The following is a 12,211-nucleotide window of genomic DNA, read 5'->3' as shown; positions in this document are numbered from 1 at the left end:
CAAACTCCCCTCTAAGCACCACTTTCCCTGCTTCCCATAAGTTTTGGTATGTTGTATATTCCTTTTCCTTCAGCTCAAAGTTTTTCTAATTTCCCTTGTGATTCTTCTTTGGCCCACTGGTTGTTTAGGTGTGTGTTGTTCAATTTCCGCATATTTGTGAGTTTCCCTAATTTCTTTGTTACTGATTTCAAATTTCATGCCATTTTGGTCATAGAAGATACTTTGTGTGATTTGAATACTTTTAAATTTATTGAAGCTTCTTCTGTGGCCTGCCACATAGTATATCCTAGAAAATGTTCCAAGTGTACTTGGGAAGAATATTCTGTTGTTGTTGGATGAAGTGTTCTACAGATATGTGTTAGATCTAGTTGCTTTTAAGTTTTCTATTTCCTTGTTGATTTTCTGCCTAATTCTTCTATACATTATTGACAGTGGGGTATTGAAGTCTCCAACTATTGTTAAATTGTCTATTTCTGTCTTCAATTCTGCCAGGTTTTCCTTCACATATTTTCGGGGCTCTGTTGTTAAATGCTTATATGTTTATAATTGTTATACTTTCCCAATGGATTGATCCTTTTACCATTCTAAAATGTCCTTCTTCAACTCTTATAAGCCTCTTCAGTATATTTCAGCTCAAAATGAAAAAACCACAGAGATATTTAATCCCTTTTTGCTCTGTAGAAAATACACTCCGGAGTTTGTATTAAAAGAATATTAGAAATGGAGTTATAGCTGCTGTTCTACTTAAATAAATAAAATCTAAAAATATGTTTATTCCGGGAGAAACCACTCCTCCAAAAGAGGCAGTGTGTGGGCAGCCATATTACAACTGTAAGAACAGGTTATTCAGCCCCTTAGATGTGTGTTCTAGAGAAAAAAAAGGGGGAGACTTTATCACCAAAAACATATTTAAGCAAGAAATGGACAAGAAGAGTATTCTGTGCTTATTTTCACCCTGAATGCCTTTAGTACCAAGGAGCTCTGTAACCAGATAGGAAGATAAAGAGACTGAAATGTCAAAAATATACTATTGTGAGAAGTGCTTTTACTTACCTCAGGAAGATCTGGCAATGGTCCTGTTTAATTTACAAACTGAATGTAATCAGATTCATTGTCTTCCCCAATTTAGGAGAAATAAAAGGGTATTATGTTGGTTCTTACACTTTCCTTTTTCAGGTAAAGCATCTAAAGGTAATAACAAAACCATCCGAAAAGGGTGTATTATTCAATAATAAAAAACAAACATTTGAATTCTGATTCCTAAGTTAATTCCTCTAATATAATTTAGATGCCTATAGACAGATGCCTTGTTTACATCGATAAAGAGTAGTATAAAATAGGTGATTCAATTTTTTGTTAATAGTAACTATAGGCTTGACAGTGCATAGTATGAGAACAAGCAATAAACCAAGTCCTTCTTTCCCATCTCACAGTATCTGAAAATTAATAATAGATAAAAATACCCATCTAAAGAAAATCTATCCCAGATTTCCTGGTTCTCAATTTTAAAAAAATTAATTAGTACCCCCGAGTTGTTTCTCAATGTAAAAGAATGCCAACTAGATCTCAAAAAACTGTTTCTCTGTATAAAATTTACAAACTATTCTGTTTCCAATGTGCACTTTTGAGCAAGGTAAAGAGCTATGTTGCTTTCTGGCCTTTGGAGACACCATGTGTGCTAGAGCAAGTGCCCCACACAGCCGTGACTCCCAATACTTCTGTGTTTGTACTCACCTGAGGCAGTCATTTGTGCTAAGAAGAGCAGGTACACAGAGGTAGCATCCATCTGCAGGTGTCCCCACTGGTCATCACCGACTACAGTGGCACAGGTTTTGGTGTTGTACTTGGCATGGAGGCTATCCTTGGTACTCTGACTATACTTGAAGGACTCTACTTTATCCACCTGAAGAAAACAAAAACAGTAAAAGAAGGCTATGCAGAAAAATCAACCTGTGTGCCGTACTTCTGTAGTATTCTAACACATATCATGGCATTTGGTCTTCAGGCAATCATGAATATTTAAAATGCATTGTTAAGTCTTTTCTCTATACTAATACAACTAGGAAAGCTGCTGTTGCTATTTTGTAATTGTAGCAATTTAATGAGAGAATCATACCAGTCAAAACCAGCTATTTCCTACTCATTACCTCTCTTTTACTCTTTAGTTTTTGTTTTTGTCACACACTGTAGATACAAACTGAGATGCAGAATAGCTAAGTGAGAACAGCTTAGTAAGAGATAATTGAGCTGTGAAAAAGATATCTGTTCGTGAAACAGAGGTAGAAAACTTAAGGGAAATCTGAACAAGAGGATATATTTTAAAGGAGTAATGAAAAGAGCTGGGGAGAGACACACAGAGTTACAGAGAAAAGATATAAAGTCAGAAAGGAGACATAGTGCAAGGAATAACTGAAAGACTCAGTTCCTGACACTTGTACCTGATATATGATAGTCACTATGATACCTTTAAATATGGCTCACGAAATTAGTGACTTTAAACCTCTTTGGTAAGGTACAAAATGCAAATATCTAAAATACAAAAAACAAACAAAAAACTAACAAAGAAGGGGAAAAAATGATGGCCACGAGATAGCCCGGGAGAGAGAACAGTGGTAAAGTAGTTCAGAAGTCTAGAATTGATTTCTTTTCACTTTAGATTTGTTGTGTGTGTGTGAATGGGTGCTTTATTAATCTGTGCCTCAGTTTCTTCTTCTAATAAAATGTAATATTGGTTTCAAGAAAATCTGTTCAGGTTCAAGGTGCATAACTTGTGTAAAGATCTTCTAGGATAAAGGGAAAACACTCTTTTTACTAAAACTGTTTTGAATGGAAAATATCACAAACAAACCTAAAAGATAAATCACAGACTGCTAAAAATTATTTGCAGTATATGTGACAAAGAATTAATATCTATAATGTACAGGAACTCTTCAAATAGGCAAGAAAGATACAGCTCCAAAGAAAAACAGTGAAAGGACCTAACAGACAGAGGAAATGCAAAATTAACAGAAGAGGAAATGCAAAATTTTAATCTACACATGAAAGAATGTTCAACTTCACTCAAGATCAGGAATATCCAAATTAATGCAATGAGATGTAAGGCCTTGGCCCCTTATCTCCAATCACAAAATCTGAAACACTTCCAAAGGTTTTTTTCCCCAAAGTTTTGCACCAAAATTCATTTGATAGCAACACTTGATTCAAATTGACACGGGGCTATTTGTATTATTTATTTATTTTATTAGTGTGGAAATGCATTTGGAAGTGTTTTTGACAATAGAGTGCTATTGTGGACCTGCTGAGGGCATAACATACTATGTGGTATATATATATTGTACTACCTCGAAAGTCTGAAAAATTCTGAATTCTGAAATTGAGCTGGTCCCAAGGGGTTCAGATGAGGGTTTACAGACCTGTATCATCTTTTAGTCAATATGCATAATTGCATGTACAGTAATGAGGAAGTATATTAAAAAATCATTTGTAGAGGGATCAAAAAAAACTGGAAGGAAGCATTCCAGTGGTAACTGGGTGGCAAAATCACGTTTGACATTTCACCTCTTGATTCTACAATTTTCTAAAATGAGTGTGTTTTATTTGCGAAACTGAAAACAATATAGAAGCTATGAACATTCCCTAAGGGGTAGAGATACGATTCCAACGCGCTTTTATTAGAAAGGGAGCTGTTAGCAGCACCATACCTGTCTGATCATGCAGTGCAGCAGTCCTCTCATTAGCTTGACTACACTCTGCAGAAATAAATGGAAACAAGACCGTTATAAACATCCCCAGATGCAGAACACTTACTCAACTCAGCAACTGCACTTGGTACATGACCTTTTGAGAACAAGTAACCCTATCCTGGGTTCCTATTTACATGGCATTTACACAGAAGAGTAGATTGCAGCTAAAAGTGGAATCAAAAGCTGCACTTGGTGGCTCCTTCAAGTTAAAAAAATTCAACTTCTAACAGGTTTATATAAAACTAAGCCAACCATCCTATTAGAGGACATTCTACCTGGAGAAAATGGGCAGGTCAGTTCAAAAATCATAAAACTATGAGGATATTCTAAAATACATCTTATGGCCTAGAAAAGCCAACATCACTTTCATTTTTTCTAAACTTGCCAAGGCTTATGTTCAAGAGTCCACAGCAATATTTATCTGGACACTTTCTCTAAAGAATACATGATCTTCAATTCAGAAGAAGTATAAAGGGGAATTGTTAGTACGACTCAATCTTTTTTTCATGGGAAAAAAAAAGCCAGAAACTTCTAAGTCTTAAGTCATCATGATTTCTCTTACTAGGGCTTGGCAATTTCTAAAGTATTTTTCTAATTATAGCACTCCAAAATTCTGATTACGAAGCATATACTATACTAGTTGGTGTAATAAATAATAATTAAATGTAATTACAATACAGTATAGTAATACTATACTATACTATATTATACTAGTTATACTACATGACAGTAGAAGGGCCCATCAACAACTTCTCCATTTCTCTGAGCTTTCTGTTTCACAGTCGAGAAGATATACAACCAGGTTATTCTGGGGAATGCTGGCTCAGAGGTGGCTTCAGGACACCTCTGAAAACTTATCTACTTGGGAGCCGCATCATTCTGTTTTCCTTCAATGCATTCAAGTGGGACCACAAGCAATAGGCATGATAAGGATAAGTACCTATTAAATTGTGTTCCAACTCTTTATGAAGGATTTTATTGAGGGAAAAATAAAAAGTGTTTCCTTGGGAGAGTAACCCTTTCAAAGTAATTTCTGTCTATAAATGGTCTCCTCCCCTGACAGATGAAGAGAAACAGAGAGAGAGAGAGAGAGAGAGAGAGAGAGAGAGAGAGAGAGAGAGAGAGAGAGAGAGAGAGAGAGAGAAAATGATCGTGTCACCTTTTAAAGCATGAAGCATTTATAACATAATGAAACTGACTACAGCCCTTACATCCATTACTCTGCCCTAATGAAAGACACTGTCCTTTAATACACCCTGTTACAGAAAACATGACACAGCCTCCTCACTCTGAAGGGAGATTTTATTCAATTCTTAATTGTCTTCTACACGTCACCAAATACTCATAGGTTTCTATCACATCCTTTCAACTCTCTTTACCATCCAGCCCTACTACTCCCACCTACATTTTCTTTAATTTAAACAGAAAACCTGGGAAATCATGGACCCAGTGGAAGATTCCTGATTGCCATCAATTTTTGTCCTCCTGGAATGGCCATAGCCAGACATTTCTGTCCTCAAGTTCCAACTTCCAAGTCAGGATAAAATTAATAGGAAGCACAGGGAGGTAGGAATAAGGGGAGGTATCTGTACTTTGTTATTACCCAAACTGGTCGTATTCTGACTCAGGTGCACTAGGTGAACCTGAACTAACTAGGTTTAGTATGTGAACAAACCAGGTTTGTTCACATACCAGGGCTTTTAACCACACCAAGTGACATCCTCCTCTCACCTACTCTTTTTGAGGATATAGATTTATGCATTTATGAATGATTATATAAGGTTATTTAACTATACACAACCACAGCTATGTAATATATCTACTACTAATACATCTCTTTTTTTCCAGGTATATGTATAATCAGATATTTATTTATCTAAAATATGCAAAGCACTCTACCAGGCTTTGTGGAACATAAAGACAAGGGACACAGAACAAATATGTTTTAAAAAACTAAACTACGAGGGGTGGCTGGTTAGCTCAGTTGGTTGGAGCGGGGTGCTAGTAGCACCAAGGTTGCCTGTTCGATCCCCACATGGGCCACTGTGAGCTGTGTCCTTAAATAAACAAAATAACTAACTAAACTACAAACATAATCTACCTAACAATTCTTAGTTATCCTTTAAAACTCAACTCCTCTGTGAACCTATCCTCGCTTTGTTTAAGGGAATTGGACACTCCCCCAGAACTCTGTACTTATCTCCTATATATATAGCACCTACAGTATCTGTCCTAATGTTTTGCAACTATTTGTTTATATAGCTCTCTCCCCCTATCAGACTAGGAACTCCTTAAAGGAGCAGAGACCAGGTTCAGAGAGAGACTGTAAGTCAATGGACTAGGCATGTTTTATACACACACACACACACACACACATATATGTATATATGTATGTGTATATATATATATATGCTGTGTATATATATATATGCATATATATATATACACAGCATATATATATATATATATATATTCCATGTCTGCAAGTAACTCTCAAATGGCTTATCAAAAAAATCACGTGCATACGCACGTGCTTAAAGATGCAAATATGACAAAATGTTAACAACTAGTGAATGTAAAGAATATATGCAAATATGTTCATTTTACTATTCCTACAACTTTTCTGTAAATGTAAAATTTTCAAACAAAAACTCAGAACGAAATATAACCATTTTGTCCCATTTCATTTTTTTAAAAAATTTATTGGGGTGACAATTCTTAGTAAAATTACATAGATTTCAGGTGTACAATTCTGTATTACATCATCTATAAATCCCATTGTGTGTTCATCACCCGGAGTCAGTTCTCCTTCCATCACCATATATTTGATCCCCCTTACCCTCATCTCCCACCCCCCACCCCCCTTACCATTTCATTTTTTGTTATCTATTACAGGGCCTGGCACATGACAATTACACGAAATCTGCTAAATGAAAAACTGAACATGCTGAATGGCTCAGGCCACAAGTGATCTAGAAGTCCCAAGAAAGTAGTCCTGAGAAATACGTGATCGCTGAGTGGCCTATGAGGACAGGAGCCAAGAAAAAATGGGATGGGTTCAGATTGGGAAGGAATATGCATCACAACTGGTAGCAGCGGCTTATACAAAGATTTGGACGTGGGATGTCCATAGTTCCCATGGATGAAAAATTTAAAAAGACTGAATCCGAAGTCCTGAGACCCAGGTTGTATTCATGGCTCTGCCAAATTCCAGCTTCAATCCCTTCACTTGCAAATTGGGGGAAATAAAACCTAATTTACAGGGTATTGTGAGTAAATAAAATACTAGTAATAATGGGGACACATGTAGTGCAATAAAAAGTACTTACACGAATGCCAGGTATTTTTATTAAGGAATTGTTAGAGGAGGAATCTGGCTGGCACAGGGAGTATAATGTATGGTACCAGCATGACATAATATTGAAAAAGCAGGCTAGGACCAAACCCTAGAGCCTTGCCTGTCACTCCAAAACATTTAGATTTTATTTGTTGGGAAATAAGAGCCAAACAAAGACTGTTGAGAGTGGAAATGATATAATTTAAGTGTGGTTTTCACAACAGTGTTAAGTGATCAGGGTTTTGACTAGTGCTGAGACAGAAGGAATAGAAAGGAGAGGATGGATTAAAAAAAACACTATAATGGGGCAGCAGCCAGTTTGCTCAGTGGTTAGAATGCAGTGCTTATAACACCAAGGTTGCCACTTTGATTCCTACATGGGCCAGTGAGCCACCCCCTCCACAACTAGATTGAAAACAACGACTTGACTTGGAGCTAATGAGTCCTGGAAAAACACACTGTTCCCCAATATTCCCCAATAAAAAAATTTTTAAAAATAAAAAAAGAAAGTAGGTATGCTACCTATATCCTCTTGAACTTGCGAAGGCTTTATTTTGATTTAATGTATCCATTCTAATAAAAAATGCCATTAAAAAAAAGAAAAACTACAATAATCAACAGACTTTGGTCTGCATGTATCAAAAGGCAAAAGGGATAGTCAAAAATCACCCTAAAGGCTGCACTTTTCAAACACTGTTCTATAGAACAGTAACTAGTCTAGGAAAACCTGAAAAGGCTATAAAATTCACCCTCATCTTAGATTCAAAATGCACATGAGCACACCAAAGGCTCTGAGAAATTATGGAGTAAAGAAACCTGCAGTGTAACATAGCCCCAAACTGAACTGACCTAGTGTTTCACGGAATACACTATAGGAAATGTTCTAAGTAGTGTTGCCCAGGTGATTGGTAGGCTGAGGGCCCGAGCAAGAGAAAAAGGGATGTTTGGTGAGTTGCTGTTGTTTGTTTTCAGTAGGGGAGTTTGGGTTTCAGACATACTGAGTTTGAGAAGCCACAGGATATGCAGGTCATATAGATCTGCAGACAAATGAAAATCAGGGTTTGACAATGAAGTGAGGTCACAGTTAAAGATGAAGCTTCGGAATGACTGGTTTGGGAAAATTCATACAGTCATGGGAAAAATCTGTTTTAAATTGACAGTAGGTGAGAATTTAAACCACGGAGTCACTGGACTTAATATACGCTCATTTATTGTCCATAGATCAGTGGTTAATGGGTAGTTTATTTACACTATTGATGCCCCCGGGGCTCCACTTCTAAATTGTTCTAGGGTAGGGATTAGTCAAGGTGCTTCTTTAAAAGCTTCCCAAGTGATTGCATTGGACAGGCGGAGGTTAGAGCTACTCATGTAGATTAGGGACAAATACAGTTCACAGCCTGTTTTTGCAAATGAAGCCTATTGGAACGTAACTTCGCTCGCTCATTCACATATCGTCTCTGGCTGCTTTTGCATACTAATGGAAGAGCTGAGTAGTTGGGTAGAGACCACATGTGACCCACAATGCTGAAAATATTTACTATCTAGCCCTTTATTGACATGGTTTTCTCATTCCTGGTCTGAATTAACTCTGAGTCAGGTTTGAGAGCAAAATTAATGAGACCTAATAAAAAAAATCTGTTTTAATTCATCCTGAAAGTTCATAGACATTTTAGAATTCCCAAAGAAATGTTTATTTTTTGAAGATGTTTTCTATTGCCATAACGTGTTTGAGACAGTCCAAAGTTACTACTGAGGTGGTACGAAAAATACTTTGGAGCTATGTGAAAAATTATTTAATGGAATATTACAATTTTAGAATGAACAATTCAATGTTTCCCTAATTTTTCCCCCTTCCTCTGTTAAATTCTTTCTACCTGGGCACATAAGGAAAACTGTCAACTTGGCAGAAATGATTGTTTAACAAGGAGACATCAGATTTCCTCTAATAGTATTGAAAAAAATTGGCCAAACTGTACCAAGTATGGAATCTTGGGTATTATTCCACTGATATTAATTTCTAGCAAAACAAAACAAAATGCTGAGATCAAAATAGCAAAACATTAGAGTAGGATATAGGATTTGAGTGGTGGGGTGGGGAACATTACAGGTGACTTTTTAACACTCCTCCACATTTTCCAAATTCATACAATGGTTATGTATTATTTCTATAAGTCATAAAAACATTGAGCTGTCCTTCCTGGGCTAGAGCAAAAACTCCAACATTTTTTTCTGCTGCACCTGAGCACCTCTCAATCATGTCTCAAAGGAATAATGAATGCCGGCTAAATGCCTGCTATGACAGAGGACAACACGGTACAACTTTCCTGTTTCCAAGGACTGCGACCCACAACATGTTGGGGCCCTTGAAAAACAACCGGATCTCAATATTCTGATTTACACATAAAGACTGGATCTCAGATTGCCCAAGTCTGAAGGACAGCACTTGACAAAAAGGCTAGTGTAGAGAGAATCTTACATGTTAATGGAAAAGAATTTGCATACACCTTACAACTGATAGCAGAGTATCTCAACATTAAGCCCACAATATTGTTTTCTTGGTCATTCTAAAGGATGCAGCTGCCTATGTTTAAACATGTCTATAAAGGATGCTTCTTTACAGAGGGGAAGAGCCTTAAAAGTTGGCTTAAAGGCATCTGCTCACTCTGACCTTATTTTACCGGGGAAAGGGGGAAGCAGGGAGAACAGGCTCTAAAACAGTGTCCATAGGTATAAAAATCAAGAAATAAACAGCCTTCACTTGTGTCTAGTTGGGAAGGTCTGCTAATTTGTGTCAGTTACCCTCATTCGAATACCACCTATCATTGTCAAAACTGAAGTAAAATGGTACCGTAGCTACCTGTCCCCAAACATTCTTGTCAACGAGAAGAAATATACTGGAGACTGCAAAATACACTTAGAAAGAGGACTATACATTTTAGGAAAGATCCTAGGACAGGATTTTCCACAGTAACAAACCAGACTATTCGCTCTTCCCATGAATCAGCAAGTTTCAAGTTCCTGCTCCCAAAAAAATAAGTACAATCCAGGAAAGATTTTTGGAATGTAGCTTCAGGAAGGTGAAGAAACAGGGAGAAAGGCCAAATACAGTTCTCTTAGCTCCTGTGGGTTTGTCTACATGTTTCCTTCAACACCCCACCCCCCCCCCACACACACACACATCATAGCTCCAGATCTGTCTGTATTTTTGAGTACCTGTTCCAGTTCATAGGCCTTTGCCTTATCTTCATCCCGGTCTGCATTCTTCCGGTAGGCCAGGCCCAAACCCCACACAGCCAAGATGCTGTACACATTGTCCCGGACCCAGGCATCTTTCTGATCGTAGCTGGCTGGAAGCAAGCCAGTCACTGGATTCTGGAAGGCCAAGAAAAAGTGGACCGGGTGTTAGTAAAGAAGGCGTCAAGTGGGTTTCGGTCTTTCTTTTACTAGCACACTCCTGAGTGTTATAACCGCCTCTTCTGACAAAGTGCAAGCAAATGGTATGTTGAAGAGGGGGAAAAAGCTGGCTGAAGGCTTACAAGTCTGAAATGTGGGCATTGTTAAAAGAAAGGCAGTGTTTTAACTTTCCAGTTAGAATGAGCTACCAAGGAAAAACCAGCTAAAGAAGTGGGAAAGATACAATTAATAGTATACATCAAGGTACATCAAATCTTCAAAACAGTCTGGTCGGCTAAACGCACCCCTATCTCTTTTCTTTGGCAGGAGGGGAAGGTGATGACGCCCAAACCTGGGGCGGGTTGTCAATAAACAAGCTTCAACACACTTTCAATTCTGCGACCTGGAACCCAGTTGTGGCTTAGGGGGCAGGGGTTAAGAGTGCCTGACTCTGGTTCGGTTCCTGCCCTGGCACCTATTTTCTTCAGGGTCCTTTCTGGCCTCGCCAGCTAGGGGGCAGGAGAACCTGTTACACACACACACACACACACACACACACACTCAACCAGGGTCTCCGTCCAGGCTGTTGCACTGCACAACCTCAGCGATTTCAGGCAACACTTCACTTACCTGATGGCACAGGATGGTCTGATGCACCATCCTAGCGTAGCCGTCCAGCCGGACCCCAGAGTTACTCCGGCTTCTCATGGCAGCGCGTTTCCAATCCTGTCAGAGAAACGGCTCGGGTGCCGCAGGGGCGCTCGGCCCTCGGAGGAAAGAGGCTCCTCCGCAGCCGCACCGTCGCCGTGGGAAGCCCGAGGGCCGGGCCCGGCAGAACCGTTCCGCGGCTGAGGCGTGGGGCCAGCTGTCCCGGCCGCGGCGGCCTACCGTACTCTGGGGCCTTTGGCGCCGCTTCTGCCACTATCACGCCCGTACGACCTCCGCGTGTGGCTCCTGCAGCCTCCGCTCAAGACCCGGAGACCGTCGCGGCCCAGAGCGTCCCCGGGGCCCGCCGGCCGCAGCGCCGCCTCCACCGTGCGGCAGCCGCGAGGCGGGGCGGGCGGCGCGGGGTCCTGGCAGCTGCGTGCTGCGCCGCCCGCCCCGCCCCCGGCCGAGAATGTGTCGCCGTAGGCAATGTGCTTTCAGGGGTTTATTTTCGAAACATGGCAAGTGAGGATTTCAGCTTTCCACACCTGCTGTGCACACAGGCTGTTTCCTTTCGCTTCTTCTGCGAGATGAGTTTCAGGAACCCGTGGTGACTTCTAAGCTAAGAGGAAAGACGCACATTTGCATTCAAGGCCTAAAAAACTGGACTTTCCGGGTCTTGACTGTATTTTATACTTTTGAGTAAAAGCTCAGATTAAACTTCTCACTCCGATCCAAACCAAACACGAAAGAACTCCCTAAGGTACTTTAGTCCCTTCGAAACTGGCGAATCGGCGGGGCTTTGAGGAAGTGAGTGCCCAGACAGGACCTGGGCAGCAGCAGCTGTGCCTCAGGGCGGCCCTGATGGGCCAGTAGCTGAAGGAGGTTATATAACTACTGTGCAAGGCTCCGTGATGCTCCTGTAGGTCACGAGGCTGAGGCAACGAAGATTCACTTGCAAATAAAAAGAAAGGGAGGCTAGAAAAGAAGCCTGGCCTGTCTTATGCCCCCCACCCCCGCCTCTTGATCCGCTTATTTAAACCCTGCGGATCTTTCAAAGCTGCTCTGGGAACTTCGGGATTAAGACAATTAG

The 12,211-nt window shown here is 39.9% G+C and overlaps 1 protein-coding gene across 3 annotated transcripts in view; it reads right to left on the bottom strand.

Moving 5' to 3' along the window:
* The window catches only part of PHKA1 (phosphorylase kinase regulatory subunit alpha 1), a 73,501-nt gene extending 61,977 nt beyond the window's left edge, over positions 1 to 11,524 (bottom strand). For 2 of the 3 annotated variants that reach the window (XM_033107620.1, XM_033107610.1), the window contains exons 1-4: positions 11,104 to 11,524; positions 10,294 to 10,452; positions 3,702 to 3,749; positions 1,735 to 1,903 (exon numbers count right to left, since the gene is read on the bottom strand). In XM_033107620.1, coding sequence (XP_032963511.1) covers positions 1,735 to 1,903; positions 3,702 to 3,749; positions 10,294 to 10,452; positions 11,104 to 11,181 — 454 coding nt within the window. In that variant the 5' untranslated portion in view covers positions 11,182 to 11,524. The remainder of the gene's footprint in view (positions 1 to 1,734; positions 1,904 to 3,701; positions 3,750 to 10,293; positions 10,453 to 11,103) is intronic. The other variant, XM_033107614.1, reaches the window with a different exon arrangement.
* Positions 11,525 to 12,211: the final 687 nt, after the last annotated feature.

This window comes from Rhinolophus ferrumequinum, chromosome X, assembly GCF_004115265.2.
Source record: "Rhinolophus ferrumequinum isolate MPI-CBG mRhiFer1 chromosome X, mRhiFer1_v1.p, whole genome shotgun sequence".
NCBI lineage: Eukaryota > Metazoa > Chordata > Mammalia > Chiroptera > Rhinolophidae > Rhinolophus > Rhinolophus ferrumequinum.
This window is presented reverse-complemented; position numbering and strand designations above follow the sequence as displayed.